This window comes from Hippoglossus stenolepis, chromosome 5, assembly GCF_022539355.2.
Source record: "Hippoglossus stenolepis isolate QCI-W04-F060 chromosome 5, HSTE1.2, whole genome shotgun sequence".
Lineage (NCBI taxonomy): Eukaryota > Metazoa > Chordata > Actinopteri > Pleuronectiformes > Pleuronectidae > Hippoglossus > Hippoglossus stenolepis.
In genome coordinates, this window is record NC_061487.1 from 6,128,160 (window position 1) to 6,144,951 (window position 16,792).

The 16,792-nt window shown below is 38.4% G+C and overlaps 2 protein-coding genes across 3 annotated transcripts; both read left to right on the top strand.

Moving 5' to 3' along the window:
* The first annotated feature begins 28 nt into the window (after positions 1 to 28).
* Positions 29 to 12,324, top strand: LOC118109768 (troponin I, fast skeletal muscle). 2 transcript variants are annotated; one of them, XM_035157138.2, is made up of 7 exons: positions 29 to 3,106; positions 5,503 to 5,542; positions 5,630 to 5,758; positions 6,460 to 6,549; positions 8,199 to 8,372; positions 9,864 to 11,188; positions 12,291 to 12,324. In XM_035157138.2, the coding sequence occupies exons 1-6, from the start codon at positions 3,099 to 3,101 to the stop codon at positions 9,939 to 9,941; spliced, it is 519 nt and encodes a 172-aa protein (XP_035013029.1). In that variant the 5' UTR covers positions 29 to 3,098; the 3' UTR covers positions 9,942 to 11,188; positions 12,291 to 12,324. The 2 variants fall into 2 exon arrangements, with proteins under 2 accessions (XP_035013029.1, XP_035013028.1); XM_035157137.2 differs by having other exon boundaries at positions 29 to 5,542.
* Positions 11,082 to 15,426, top strand: LOC118109772 (troponin I, fast skeletal muscle). Its single transcript, XM_035157148.2, has 7 exons — positions 11,082 to 11,188; positions 12,291 to 12,323; positions 12,650 to 12,686; positions 12,852 to 12,980; positions 13,953 to 14,042; positions 14,120 to 14,293; positions 15,014 to 15,426. The coding sequence occupies exons 2-7, from the start codon at positions 12,316 to 12,318 to the stop codon at positions 15,089 to 15,091; spliced, it is 516 nt and encodes a 171-aa protein (XP_035013039.1). The 5' UTR covers positions 11,082 to 11,188; positions 12,291 to 12,315; the 3' UTR covers positions 15,092 to 15,426.
* Positions 15,427 to 16,792: the final 1,366 nt, after the last annotated feature.

Below are 16,792 nucleotides of genomic sequence, written 5' to 3' on the forward strand. Positions count from 1 at the left end.
AGAGATCTTACAATTTTTTTTTTACGGGCCACATTTTCTAACTTGGGTACGACATCAGGTTAGATAGATGTAGGTCGTTTGATAACATCTACCGAATTGTAGCTTATGACAAAAGTTCATATTGGTTAGTAGACTGAATTCATAACTGCAACCATTTAACAAGATATTTATCTGACATTTTTGAACAACAGTGGACATCAACATCACAGGACCATGGGGTCTATCACAGTGACATAAGACCGCCATTCTGTAGCCATGTCCAAATTGATCCCTACATATCTATCTTTCATTTGGAACATCCCAAAACCTCAGTATTTTCCCACAGTACAGAAGTAACATAAACTTTAACTTTGCTAAATGTTTGACTTGGCCCGACTGCAAGTTAGGGAGAGTATATTACTCCAGTTAACTGAGTGCTGTGCTGTTGTTGAACCAGCAGATGTCAGCAGAGAGCCTTCCTCTCACTCTCCTCTCTGCTGCTCAGCACATCATCATCTCTCCTCAGTGTCAGTCATGAAATGTGGCTAAATGCCATTAAGTCACAACTCTTTGCTCCACCTCCTCATCACATCTGGCAAACAAAGCAGCAGCAACATGGAAATCTACAAACGGTGAGTAACTATCTCCTGTTCTCACTTTTTTTAAGCCACTATATCGTCTAGGGCCTTGACTCTCTTTTACATTAAACATCTGTGCTGTGTTTTGAGTATTTCATACAAAACTACGTCATACAACATTTTCTTTCCGCTTTTCAGTGAACCTACATTTATAGGATGTTTACAAGTCAAAACAATTCAGCCTCATTCCCCCAAAATTCCACCTGACATATTTGGTTTTGAAAAGGTTCTGTTGAACTTGCATGTAGGAATATTTTTGATGTTAAAATTATAAAAGTATGTTTTTCCCAGAGAATGATGAGGTTTTCTATTGGTTTACATCTTGAATAGATGTCCTTGTACTGTATTTATTGATTAATGACATATGATGACAGCCCTCCACTATCCAAAGCTGATTGGATAGTGAAGGGCATAGATTCATTATGATCATTAGACAAATTCACATTTTACATTTTCTTAGGTTTTATTTACTTCATTATCAAAGAAGAATTTATCAGCTGACAACTGACTGACATTTAAATCTGCAGAATTTTCTCACAGTCAATCATCCTCATCTCTTTAGCTGAATATGTGCAGTGATAACATCCACTCAGATTAATATAATGAAAGAACTGGATCAACAACTTCGCTGTTGTTTATGAATTTTGATTCACTGAAAAAGTTTTTGCTTGCTCTAATTCTTCCTCCTGTCCTCACTGTTCGCCAAAATGCTCCCACTTCCGGTGACGGAGGCCAAAACGCACAGCTCTCCCTCTGAGCAGAAATGTGTGTAAAGGCTACAGTTCATCTGAAGTGAACATGAAGCCTTCACTCTAAGTCAGACCACGCATGTCTTCTCAGACTGTAATCTTTGGAAGATCCCCACCTGCTTTGTTTGAGTCAAGCTACTGAAGCCTTGTGTTTACTGAAATGTACCAAAGCGCCATGTGGCTGTGTGACTGACAGCTTTACAACTCACTGCTGGCCTGCTGCTATAATGGAAACTGTATCTGTGCTGCGTTAATCATGTCACCCTCTCCGCTCAGACTGTTGTGTAACAATTGCTCCATCCCCCTTGCTTGTCTCTGTGGGAGGGAACCTGATAGCGTCTCTCCAGCATCCAGTCCATGGAGGCGACTTCCTGCAGTAGAAATTTATGAGGTTCCTCTGAGAGTTGCAGAGGTATTTCTGGAGCCTGTTGGCCCATTGGCCTGAAGTTTCTCCACTACCATAAAGAGGGCTGACTTTTCTGCTGAGTGGGCACTTCGCACCCTATATACCCTGTTTATTCTTTACTGTATGGGACTTGGCAGCGTCTCTGCCCCTTCTTCTTCGCCTTCCTCGTCACGTTCAGTAGGTGAGAGTCTCTCCTGCCGCTTCTTTTCGCTCTGGCAGCAAACAAACACACTGAGGTTCTTGCTAGCAAGTGGGAGTTTGGTTTATTCTACAGATGTGGTTTGAACTGTGTTGGACTGGTTATTAAAGGTGGTGCTGCATGTGTGACCTTTGACCCCTGAAGCTGCATTCAGAGGTTTGGAGGTAGAAACAGTAGCTGAGATTAACTGTACTTGTTGAAGGACACTGAAGGGCATTTAGCTCAGGCACGTTGAAGTTTGTATTCAAACCTTAAGTGAAACTGACGCAAATAATTCGTTTTGATGGGGTCTTAGTGCAAAATCATGGCCTTTGGATGTGTTTGTGTGTCTTGCATTGGTGAAAAATGAAATGTTGAGGTTTGGTATTTAAAGTAAGAAATGCATGTTAGCTCAACCCCGCTTAATTTCCAATTTATGTTAAAAGTCATTCAAATGAATTATCTGATATTATATTGCTTTTCTCTGTTCAGTCTTTCTATTCTTTTTTGTGATTCTCCTCATACGACGAAGATTAATGTTTGTGAGCAATTTTGAAATGATGGAATACCTTTCCACAGTGGTGGAAGAGAACCAGTTCTGATAATAATGATTCAGAATCTTTTTATACATTTGTATATGTTCACATTATCATTATTTGTGGGGAAACTGACCAGTTTCAAGCCTCAAAGCCTCTGCATTAATCGTGTCTGACTCTTTATATTAGGATCTTAACAGTTTCTGCCCCCCCCGGTGGATGCTGGAGTTGGTGTTAACAGCTCTCACTACGTGCTTCGAGCTGCATTTGGTTGCACTGTTGGTGGCATTTCGTGCTCAGTTCTTTGGCTCGCCGTAAGAAGTTAAATTCCAAGCAGAATGTCTTCAGAGGGGCCAACTGTTCCGCTTCAGGGCCGCGGCATCTGACCACCGCCCATCCAAATTTAGCCAGTTTGTGGACACCGGCAGCAGGTTTTCCATGATAGTAAAGTGTATCACGTTACCTGCTGGAGGTCAAAGGGTCATTGATGGATAACATGGGGACAACAAGACTTGTCCAGTTCAGTCAGTGTGTTATATAGAACCTGTCTGCTTGTGTTTAACTGAGTGTTTTCTGTTTCTGAACAGGGTGTAAAGATCACAAGCAGCCAACATGTCTGAGTGAGTACAGTCTTCCTCTACTTCTTCTCCTTCTTCACTGTACTGGTCTTGTTAACCTGCCAAAGAGAACTAGACTAAAACTATGCAGATTTCGTCTGACTCTTTAAAACAGCAGCTCTTTACATGTATTTTATACCACCTTGGGGCACTGCCCCACATCTCAGGGGTGTTTTGGATTTAAATACTAGTGTAGTTCCCACAGTGATGTTTAATCAGAATGAACATAGGAATTGATAAAACACGTTCTGCTGTGATCAGAAAGTAGTTGAATATTTTTGACATTCTGAAAAAAACATATGAGATGATGTATGTTATGATTTTGTGCTTTAAAAATACAACTGAATTCAACTGAAATTGAAAATGTAATCAGTCTATTTTGTGACCTGCACCCAAATGCAAACTTAGTCATGTTAGGAGCTTTGTTTTGGAGCATTAGGAACCATTACTTTTTACATCCAAATAACTGAGATAATAAATAAATAAATATACTCGGCAAAGATTGTGGGAACTGCTGGGTCTCTATCATTTTTAAGATCTTGACCTTAATATGTGAAGTATCTTGAGATAATGTATGTTATGATTTTGCGCTATACAAATAATATTGAAATGATTTGAAACCGAAACTCTGAAAGCATCTGTGAAATAAAAGCTCATAGTGAATATAAATGTTGCAGGATAGTTTATAGGTCGACCTTTAGCTTCAGATGTCAGCAGCTGTAAGTGTTGCTGGCATGTGTGAGGAGAAACACATCAACTGCAGGCTGATAATGTTATATTAATACATTTGATCAATTTATATTTTCAAATGGTTGCGGTTTGTTTTCCCCCCACATATCACTGCATGATGAAGCACTGACAGTTTTACTCATCGGCTTCATTGTCGTCACTTTAAGTACCGATATTTTATTCATGTGTTGGTGTGACATGATTTATCCTTCATGTCTTCTGCTAACTATAAGAATTCTCAATTTTATCAAGTCTTTCTGAAACAAGTGAAAGAACGCCAGTGGGGGGTGCTGCTGTTGTACAGGAATAGTTTGGTTATTAACCATTTTTCGGTTATAAATGATGTGCTGTCCTGTCTATACAATAAGTGTATGGTCACAGCAGACTCAGTTCTACAGGGCTGCAGAAGCATTCATTGCACCCTCAAATTAATATTCTGCACCCTCAGTTGAAGTTAGAGGTGGAATAATCGATGTCATCATTTAATCAGTGGGAACTAATGTATTAGTGCGTTGCATGATAGTGTGTCATGCTGGGTCACGTTGGACTGCGCAGCTGCTGGACCATAAATACCCAACTCAAACACACAGCAGGCTAAAGGGTTCATTTTGGGAGCGCTGCACTACAGGAGTATTATATCCTGTGATGCTGGTTTCTGTCAGTAGGGGGTAGTATTCAGCTTTGGATCCTCCGGGGACTATTCACTTATTTTGTTAACACCTCTCCAGTTCCACAATAATCCATAACTCATTACAGTAACAGTAACTTATTATTTTTATTGCTGTAGCTGGTTTTATTTCAGTTATGCCCATTTGTAACTCAAGTTAGTTACTGTCTGGTTTCTAAATATATGCGGCCTTAACAAGACATTAAACCTAGATTGACACTCAGTAGAGCCCTTACCTCTGCCAACAGTCCCATTAAATTCAAATAAGCTGCTTACACTTATTGCACCAATTGCTCAAAAAATTACTTTATTGCACAATGTTAAAGAACGTGATAAAAAACTCCTGATGAAGATAGGCACAAATATGTAACGGGTTCTTTCCTGACAGACGCATCCTTCCACCGAGTGTCATGGCAACCTGTCTAGATGTTTTTTGTAATGTTGCTTACAAACAAACAACCCACTAAACAAACGGACTGGGGTGAATGAAGGTTTTAGTCTGATGTTGGTGGACGACAATGACATTCATGTGTCAATGTGCACTGGTGCAGGCAGCCGCCAGTTAGCTTAGCTTAGCGTGAAGTATGAAAACAAGGAGGAACATTGAACCTGGTTTCATCCAAAACACATCCAACACATCCACCTCCCAGCACCTCAATGTCTAAATACAATGATTTATTGTGTGTATCTGACTGTTTCTTTGCACACAACCACATGTAAAACAGTTTTTAAGGTATGTGTAGCATGTTGAGCTTTAGAGGAGCTGGTACTCCAGGAGAAGTTTGTCATGCTGACTCATTTTCAGCCTTGACGCTAAGCTAAGCTAACAAGCGGCTGTTGTTTCCTTTTATTTGATGTACAAATATGTAATATGAGCGTTCTCATGCAACTATCTGCCAAAGAGCAAATAAATGTCTTTAAAAAATTGTAAAACTAACTATTCCTTTATTGCACAAAAGTTCCATGATTTTCTGATCATAACTTTCTTATATTTGCCTCAAAGGGTAAAGAAAATGACGTCCAGCCGCAGGCATCACCTGAAGGTGAGCATAAAACCTTTCAGCAGTGTTTAAGTGTCAGTGAAACATTTTAATTCAAATTTTACACATCATACTTTTATGTCCCTGCAGAGTGTGATGCTGCAGATTGCTGCCACCTGGATCGAGCAGGAGAAGAAGGACGCTGTGGCGACAAAGGAGGCCTACATGGCCGAGACATGTCCAGCCCCTGAAGTCAACGTAGACCAGGCAGCCCTCATGGTGAGACACCAATAATATCTTCATCACTGATGCAAATACTCAGTTATAATGTTGACGATTTCTTATGTTAAATAGACAGAATGTTCGATGCTTTTCTTCAGTCTTTTGCCTTAAATAGTGAAGCAGCTTCTGAAACTGAATTTAGATCATGATTGGAAACTCAACCCTGCTGAAGTTTCCAAAGGTTAACAGCTGTTTGAAGCTGTTGCTCTTTCCAGCACAGAGAGAGAAAAGGTTTGAAATCTTCTTATGGTGGAGTTATCAAAAAGTTGTCTGTTCCTTCCAATCCACCATTGCAAAAGATGAACAGCAACAAAGGCTCAGAACCAGGATAAGAAATACTTTATTCATAAGAAATTCTTTATTATAAAAAATTTATTATTTCTTGGCTACAGCCAAGAATAGAAATCTAGACAAACAAAGACAATATCAATACATAGAAATTAAAGAGTATTAAATAAAAATAATGTCAAAAACTGATTGTTGTGAGTGATTTTACACACTGGTTATTTGTTTAATCTAACAAAGTGTCATATTTTATGACACATGCTTTCTGTGTAAAATCTGAGAAGTAAGTAGAAACTGTATTTGTCAGCTGAGAGCAGTGGAGTAAAAACAACAATATTCCTTTGTGGGATGGAAGAATAACCTATCTGACATAGAACAGCTGTAGTTTGCTTCATGTATTTATTTGTCAACAGGAAATGTGCAAAAAGATCCACCAGTTCATTGACAAGATTGACGATGAGAGGTACGACGCCCTGTCCAAAGTACAGAAGGCCGACAAGGAGGTGAGAGACATGAGATGAAGTAATTGGCTTTCAATCATTGTTTGGTCAGTTGTTGAGACTTAAAATTGGATTTGTCCACCAATGCGTTTGTCTTGCTAAGGCAACTTTGCTTCGAGAATTTTCTAGAATCTGCTATGGTATGGTTACATTACCTTTTAGTTAAGAACATTGATAAAGCAACTGATTAGATTTGACCTGGTTTTACGGATCATGAGATTTCTAGAGTGAGATGAACAAATGGCAGAGAACAACTCATGTCTGGTGATTCTTAGTGAAAAGTATTCAAAGTTACAATGACTTGTTCAGTTGTCCAACATTGTCAACTCTGTTCAAATCTATTACCCCATTTACCTGCGTTAAAATACATTTTGTGTGATCAGACAACAATCAGATGATACACATTTAAATACATTCATGATGCACTGGGGATGGATTGTGATCGGATCAGTCAAACCACCCGTGGACACATTTTGACCCCATTGAGCACAAGTGAAAATGCAGTTGTGGTGTCAATAATCCACATACAACAATTTAGTGGGTGAAAATTATATCACATGTGAGTGTTCCAAATCAGCGAGGCAGCAGCAGCCATTAACCAGTAAACACAGGAAACCCTCCTCACCTCAGTCCTCATGTGATTTCACTGATGACTGCCTTCTTTTTCTTCTTCTTCTTCTTCTTCTTCTTCTTCTTCTTCTTCTTCTTCTTCTTCTTCTTCTTCTTCTTCTTCTTCTTCTTCTTCTTCTTCTTCTTCTATCCTTTTTATAATCAAACAGGAGGATGTAACATGAGCTGGACAGAGCGATCAGATCACATTGTCTCAATTTGTTTAATTGTCTGTCCACTCATCTGCTGCTATAACTATAATATAACAAGGTGTATGTGTGGACATTTAATGCACTTCTGGATGAGCCTTATTTCTCGCAAACAATTATGACTCTAATAACTATAAGGCTAGTATGTGCTTACATTCCCATGTTGGAAGTAAACCAGTGGTATAAAGGAATTCTTGTACCGGCTCAGTCTGCAGTGTGGTATCCTGAACTGTCCGCCTGAGGGCAACATTTGGCCGTTTAAATGAGGCGTACAAGATTAGACTTTAACTGTGCTGACAGATTACCATACCAAATTACACTATATAGAATAGTTTGATAGAACAGGAACATAAAATTGCTACTTGAGTTTAGTTTCTGTCTGTCTTTGGATTGTATCTCCTTTTAGTTTAAGAATAAATGTTAATAAGCAAAATAATAAATTTACTTTGGTTCATGGTGATTTTTTACAAGGTCTGGTAGGGATAGGGTTACAATGTTTTTATCCTGTTCACTAATGTTGTATTTTGAGCATTTTTGTAACCACTCAGGCAACTCAAAGTTTGCAAAAACATACTGGCGTCACTGTAATGTGTATAACATGAGTATAATGAACATGAAAAACACTCCTGTAGTGTTCAGTGAAGAAACTGTAAAAAAATTTTCACTGTAACTAAAAACATATGTACTTGTCTGCAAATGTCGTAGCTGCAGATGAAACATTGTCTTTGAGCATCATCTGAGACTTTCTGTAATCCTTTGGAGGGAGTACTTGTTCCTAAAACCTGTTGGTTTCACATATGAACTCAATCGTCACTGATGTTTCTCTGCCTCCAGATCGAGGAGCTGAAGCTGAAGGTGGTGGAGCTGGCCGGAGTGAAGAAACCCGCCTTGAAGAAGGTGCGTATGTCTGCTGACGCCATGCTGCAGGCTCTGCTGGGAGGAAAACACAAGGTGACCATGGACCTGAGGGCCAACCTGAAGCAAGTCAAGAAGGAGGTCAAAGAGGAGGTGAGGAGAGATCAAAAATGTCCAACTGTGTTTCATGTGACACTTGAATTGACAGTACAGACCAAACCATGCAGCTTTAACAGGTTTGTGTTGAGCTTCCTAAGAAGTTAAGGTATAAAGGTAAATACTTTGAGTAAACTAGGAGAAGTACTGTGATCTTAATTTTTCAGGAGTTCAAGCAAGTTCTCATCTGATTCAGTTTTTTTCATTAGAATATCAATGTTACACTTCAATCAATCATCATAGATCATATATAAAAACTGATGATGTAATGATGCTGTTGGTGATCAATCAGAAATATCCATGAAGTGTGTCAGCTCCAGTCAGCAAAGGTTTCTCTGCTGCCATCGGCATCATTTATTCAAATTGAACACTGTCATTAAATTCTATGGAAGAATGTATCAAAATTGCAGAAATGACAAAAATATTACTACTGAAGATAGATTCACATTTTGTAACACTGATGATTATCACCTTCCAAAATCCCAAGTTACAAAGACAGTTAATAAGATCAGTCAAGTATAAAATCCAATTAACATACAGAAAGTAATGAAATATTTAAACAAGTAAATTGAGATTTAAAGTAACAATTCCGAAATATGTGTCTAAAGCAAAAAACTGTATTTACTAATTAGAATCGGGACACTTCGGAAAACTATGAGACAGAAAGCAAGCACCATATTTTTCTGGTAGAAAACAGCTTTCATACATTTATTCTCCTCACCTTGAAGGCAGGTCACAATACTGAACATCTTAAATGACCATATCATTGTTTCACTTTCCACCACTGATCACTGTTCATATGTCTCTGAACTGTCAAAGAAACCGATGATTTTCACTGCCCTCTGACAAACACACAGAGTAATAATCCTGTCTGTTGTCATCGTTCCTAAGCACAGTCTGCATTTACTATTAACTAGCTGCTTATTGGTATCCTTTGGATGTCAGAATTTCCCACAAGCACCAGAATATACCAGTGACATAAAATTATCCAAATCATCCCTAATAATGTAACAAATGTCCTAAAACTCTTATTCTATTAAACTCTGCTGGTGTATCAACAAAAACCCCAATGTGTTTCCAATAGAAGCCAACTATTACATAAAAATGTATCTGGAAAAATGTAAAACTTAAGAAAGAAGGTAAAAATAGTTTTACTGTGATTTATTTCAATGTGACAGATTAATAACTGTATCTAAAGCAGGCTTAAAGAGGCTGCAAGTTGATTTTTATATTCATATTTTTATAATGAACGGAGATCAGGGCTTCTGAACTAAAAAGCTTATAATTTAATAGAAAAGGAGACATACTGGCACGTTCATGTTTTGTGTTACTGAGGCTTCGTTGTTACTCTCCAGACAACAGAGGCAGTCGGCGACTAATAAAAATGGTATTTAAACGATATATGAGTTTTATCGTTTAGTCGACGTCTAGGATGACTTCTCACATATGGACGTGTGTTTTGATTATCTTGTTTCCTCCACTCTGCAGCCTGCAGAAGCAGCGGGTGACTGGCGTAAGAACATTGAGGATAAAGCCGACAGGAAGAAGATGTTCGAGACCTCCTAAATCCTGGACTGGAGATGACGACGGCAGGGGAGACGTTTCTGTCCGAGGTCTGAGAGACGGAATGTATGTGTCCCTGAGTCCTAGCAGGACACACCGGGACAAGAATTTAGACACTTCCATTCTTTTCTTTTCTTTTCTTTTTTATTTTGTGATACGGTCACTCCGAGAGAAACTGAACTCAACCAAAGTAACAGTCACAAGATCTGACAGAGACACATCAGTTCAAAATGTACAAGTTTTCACTGAGTCATCAGAAATAAATGTTTTGAAATAAGACTTAGTTTGTTTGATACTTTTATCTGCATTTTAATCACTCTTCGTTTTGTTTTTTCCAAATCACACTTCATCAAAGTGTCACTTAAACCCCACATTATAATGAGTTATAAGTTAGCGAAAGCATCCCAAAGAAAGCTTAACATTCTGGTTAATGTGTTTGAGTACTATCTTTCTGAGAGTAGGATAAGAAGAAGCATCTCTCTCTCGAGTCTGAACTTTTATTAGAGGATGTGTTTACCTTAGCTTAGCTTAGCATAAAGACTGGAGACAGAGGGAAACAGCTAGCCTGGCTCTATCCAAAGTTAACACACAGAAATGACATTGAAATGTTGAACTATTCCTTTTGAAGACACACCAGACAAAAGACAACTTCAACACAAGTATCACAAAATAAAATCAAACACATCTTAAAACTGCTGATTTGTGTTTTTATCTCTAAGGACACGATGAGAGGAAACTAGTGTGAACCTGTTTAATGGAAAACAACATGTAGGTCAAACTCATGTTAAAAACACAGAGCTTTCTATTTGTTCAGAAGTCTGTAAATATATACAATAGATAAAATGAGGCACAAGACAAGTGAATATTTCCATTTGATGGGATGGAGCAGCTTAAAAACATTGTGTTTGGGTCGAAGTTGAAGATATTACTTTAAAAAACCCTCAGTTTAAGGTTAAAGAGTGTCCTCAGTTTCTTTCTATCCAGGAGATCTTGACGCCTTCAGATCTACTTGAAGTCTTTTCACAGAGAGGGCGGTTAGCACAGCGGGGCCGGGCTGGGTGTATTTCAGGAGCTCGTCGGCCCATTGGTCTGGCCAGGAATCCATTTCCATAAAGAGGATCTGGGCAATTTGCTGAGGCATCGCAATCCACCATATATACCCTATTTCATTTTTCACTGTCTGTGGCTTTGGCAGTGGCTCATTTTCTTCCACCAAGTGTGTCTTGTCCTCTTCTTCCTCTTCTTGATAGGTGAGAACTTTATTTTAAATCTACTTTATTTTGTCTATTTTTCTCCAGCCTCTCTGAGACCAGCATCAATTATTTTACCTGACCAAAAAAAAGAAAATTCTTCAGTGTAGCCAAATGTCAACCAGACTCTGTTTCTAAAAGTCAACATTTAAAACAGGGTCGTTGACATTTGTTTCTCTGACTTTGATCAATCCTGACATTCTAAACTCGCTTTCTACATGTTTGTCATGACATCTGACCTTTTTCTGACAGACCCCAATTTATGAGACCGGTTCATCTCCACTGTTTTGTGTTTTATGATCCTGAAGCTGTTTGCAGCTCAGGGTTAGCAGGTGTTTGTAGGGCGACAAACTGTAGCACTCAGGTGGATAAAACACAATTATCCTCATGTCGTCTGACCAGATGTTAAAATTTGTTGCTTATCATGTTTAATGCTTATTGACTGTAGTATTTTACTTTGTGTAACTATGGACAAACTTGATGACACTTCAGTGCTTAATTAACCTTTCAATTAATATAAATATAGAATATTGTGAATTATATAATTGATGGATTAATATGTCAATTTATTTGGTAAGATTTGTTTTGTCGTACTGTTGAATTTGGTAAATTTGGATCTACTGGGTCACTGTAAAATTGAACAATCTTCTACTAAAAAAACATTATTGGATAAATTGAAACTGTTTTCCTTTTGTTTTTCTTGAAAAAGTCAATAAGAAAAGCCATAAATGTCATATCCCCTGACCTTTACCATTTTAGGTCATTAACACATATCAACCATCAACTTTAGCTAATGATATTTCACTGAGGAATTTTTCAAATGAATCCTTCACTCGATCTGGTCACAAACTATCGGCATACGACATTGGATCCGTAGCTTCCCAGTTTAGTTCAGTCGACGTCGCTGCTCTTCAGCTGTGGCCTCAGATCACGTTACGGCACAAATATTCTCATCTGTACATCTCCATCAGAGCGACAGCACATGCTGATCTCAGAGAATCTCACTGCTGTCCTGATCTGAACCACTACAGCGTTCAGCAGGGATTAAAACATTTAAAATGTTTCCTCCGTTCAACGTGTTTTTATGTGTTTCCTCATGCAGCTTGTGAACCGCAAAAACTCTCACGATGTCTGAGTAAGTAACATCATCAGTGTTAACATCCATCTGGTTTACGTTTCACCTGAATCATTTCTGTGCAGAAATATCTGTTTACAAGCACATAATGATATGATTATTATGTCTAAAATATTGGTTTGAAAATAGGAATACAAAAGCAATAGTGGTAACAAGTTAGCAGTTAGTTTAATAGCTAGGCTAATAATATTATTGTGAAATTTGATCAGATCTACTTCACTTCAACGTCCAGACTTCAACAAGCAAAAATGTTCTTCAACATGGATGTTGAATTTGACGGTGAATATGAAATTAACTGACTTGTGAAACGACTTCTTCTCAAACAGGAAAAAGATGACCTCCAGCCGCAGGCATCACCTGAAGGTAAACCAAACACAAACCAACTCATTTCTGTTTAAATGAATGCTGTTACAGGCGCATGTCGTACAGCCCTGGATAAAAACATTTGTGTTGAGCTTTAAATCCCCTCAAACCTAATTGTAGAGGACAGTGTTGTGAGTGGACATCTCTCTGTTGTTCGTTCTGCAGAGCGTGATCCTCCAGATCGCTCTGACCTGGATCGAGCAGGAGAAAAAGGAGAAAATATTGGAGAAGGAGAACTACATGGCCGAACACTGCATCTCCCCAGACACGGCTGGAGACCAGAACACTCTCATGGTGAGAGGAGTGTGACTGTTTCCCTGAAGTGAAAAAAGAAAAAAAGAAAGAGGATTCAGAGTTCAGGAAAAGCCTCTGAAAGACCCTTAGATTCAAAGAGTTAGGACTTGCTTGTTGAATATTCAGTAAACATTCAATGAGAAAACCATCTAAAGATTTTTATGAGCTTGACAATTTTGCCTTGGTTAATGCAGTTGTTCCTGCTTATAACCAGCTTATATAAGCTCAAAAGCATTCTGGTAAATGTGGGAGGTCACCTTTGAAATAACAGCAAACATTGATGCCAGACTGGACACATTTTTCAGAATTTTTTTCTTCAAACTGAACAGTAAATGTTTATTTTGGTAGGTTGTTATAATTTAGGTTACTTTTTTTTACCGTTGGGTTGATTTCCATATTCGGCTATAGTCCAGAGGTCTGGACAGCGAGAGGTACCAAATGTGTTAAGCCAAGTTTAGCACAAATGATGGGAGCAGGTGGAAACTGTCATCCTAGCAAATTTAGTGCCTCTTCATTTCAACAAAGATGATGGAACAGTTATTTTCTTGTTGGCATTTAACTTCAACTGTCTTAGAAACACATATACCCAAAATACTAAAGCTCTCCAGAAACGGTGTATACGCTACATGAACAAAGGGAAAGTTAGACTGACTGTGTGACGGATGTTTCTCTACCTGGAAGCGATAAAGAAAGCACTGTTGCCATATTTGAACTGACATGTCTGTCGATGTCATGTCTTCCGATTTTCCACATTTTACTCCGATTTATTTGCATCATCACTGTCATTATTTTAACACTGATGGTTTGACATGTATAAATCCCCATAGGGTTGTCAACATGGGAAAATGTAACATGATAAACATCCTCCTAATTCATATAAAGGTTACTGTATTTTTCATTTTTTGGCTGAAATATCAATGTACCAAAACGTAATGTGTACACTGTTAACATGAGAAGTTTGTGTGTTGACAGGAAATGTGCAAGAAACTCAATGCCCTCATTGACCAGATCGATGAGGAGAGGTATGACGCCGAGGCCAAGGTGCTGAAGGCCGACAAGGAGGTAAATGTTCCCCGACAGCATCACAGCACCAGCAGCTGCATGAACGACGGCAAACTAAAGAGCTTTCCTCCCCACAGATTGAAGACCTGAGGATCAAAGTGGTGGACCTGAGGGGTGTGAAGAAACCCGCGCTGAAGAAGGTCCGTATGTCTGCTGACTCCATGCTGCAGGCTCTGCTGGGCTCCAAACACAAGGTGACCATGGACCTGAGGGCCAACCTGAAGCAGGTCAAGAAGGAGGTCAAAGAGGAGGTGGGTACTGTGGACTTTACTGTGTTCTTTTTGGAGGTGAGATTTGAGGGTTGCATCTGAATTTGTGCTGTCCTCTTTCTACACAAATACAAGTATAGGCCTAAAGGTTTCTGGTTTGTTTCAAAGGGTAACTGCTTTGATTCGGATTTTAGATCTTCTATCTGCAAATACTGTTGATGTTGTTAAAATCATACCTCAGATAGAGTCTGAGGTCTTAGTAGTTCCAATATGTCACAATTAGAAAGTCATTGTGTTCCGACACCATTTTGATTTTGTTTAAAATTGTTGGACCTTTATTTACTGTCAGGAAAAAACATCAAATATTATTCTGATCCAGCCATGGTTGATGGTCAAACCTCTATGATTATCATTACAACTAACCTCTTTGTGTTGTCTCACAAATACTGAAGTCATATAACAAATCCAAGGTCCACCACATGTCTCACATTCAAAGATTTTGTCATCTAATGTTCTGTCTTTTTCAGAACCGTCACTACACTGGTGGAGATATTTCAAACTTTACTTATTTATTCTGTTGGCTCACCACGAGTCAGTTTAACTATATTGCATTCAAAGACACACACTGTTTACCTCAAGTCCCAAAATGTTAGAATAAAAAGAATAAAAACGATATTTGAGTTTTATCGTTTAGTCGACGTCTAGGATGACTTCTCACATATGGACGTGTGTTTTGATTATCTTGTTTCCTCCACTCTGCAGCCTGCAGAAGCAGCGGGTGACTGGCGTAAGAACATTGAGGATAAGGCTGACAGGAAGAAGATGTTCGAGACCTCCTAAATGCAACGCTGCTGTTTGTCTTTTCATTTATTTGAACTCCACCTACCTTATATCAGTTGGTTGTTGATGAATGGTTTCAGTCAAATCATGCGGCAGGTAGAACGGCAGGTTGGCATGTCGGAGCGGACTCACCTGTGAGGTGTCTGAAGGTTTTGTTTTTGTGTTTTTTTTTGCACTTTGTTTTGTCTGGAGGGAAGGGGGGGAGTGAGTGTTTCTGCAGGTTCACAAACCAACACACAGCAACAAGTCTTAAACTCCACACATTCGGGGGAAACATCCATACAAACCGAACCATGTTGAATAAACACAATAAAGTCAAATGTGGAAGAAAATCAGCCAGGAGTTTTGTCATTTTTCCATCTCACCTCTTTCAGATTTTCAGGGTGAAGACCAACAAATACTGAGATCATAACACCCCGACTCCCCACTTTTAAAATAAAGCTTTGTAAATAGTTGCATATTTTATTAAAATCTTTCAAAATTCTAATGCTGAAATACTGAATATTTGATTTATTCATTATTTATTTTCTTGTAGTTAAATTGAATATTTGAACATTCAAAACTGATGAAACAACATTAATCAGTGTCATTAATCAGCAGCAACATACTTGTATCATTTTTGTAGTATTAATTATAATGATGAAACTAATAATAATGAATGAATGATAAATATCCCCCATAATTTGCAGTTTATGGTCCTATCTATTTAACAAAGTGTGTCATTTATCTCTTATCTAATCCTAAGGCTTTTGATAAGAAGCCCCCTTCCTAAAATACATGAGAAAAGGATGTTACAATGCTTTCTTGTTTCTTCTCTTCTCAAAGAGAATTCATTAGGTTCTTTGGTGAAAACCCTGAACCTGCAGAAGAATCCAGATCATTGTCCCTGTTTAAATAAATAAATAATATATGTGTCCTAACTTCAATAGCTGAACACAGTAGCAGCACCTGGCGCTCTGATGTATCCCGATTCCAGCTCAGCAAGAGGTTGCACAGAGTAAGTTAGACCCAGTTTGTGTGCAAAAAAATAAATAGCCTACGTACCTACCTACCTTCAAAGGCTATTTCATGCATCCATATAGACTCCTCTACCATCCTGGATTATTTCTAATCAAGGTCTGTGATTACCACACAGTGTACATTTGCAGCAGCAGTTTTGTTGTTACTCAAGTTTTTGGGAGCTAAGTTGCTAAGTCTTGTCGTAGTTTTTGAGCTTTCTAGCTTAGGAGGCAGGAGATTAGTTGGAAGGTGAGAAGCCAGAAAACACCACTGTCATGAAATACGACATTATTAAAGAAAATGGGCTTTTAAATTAAAAAGGTTTATAATTAAACAAATATCAACATCATACAATAAAGACTGTTACTAAAAGCAAAACATTGGTTGTCTCTGATCAAGGCCTGAGTGTCATTAAACCAAGTCACAATCATCACCTGCCCTCAAACCTTATCACAGCATCATCACATGAAGTTTCTATTTTTAGCTGAAACAGGAAAAATAAGAAATTGGTATTCTTTGTGCACAGCACCACATAACACACATATAACTATTACCCATATATTAAACCTTCCCATATTTTCTGGTCATTGTAAAAGACCCATCACCACCACACAGCCATATTTGGGGAGAATATATCTTTAGCTCTATTTTTGGTGATGGAAGTTTCTTGGATTAATAAAGACAGTGTGCCAGTGTAGAAAA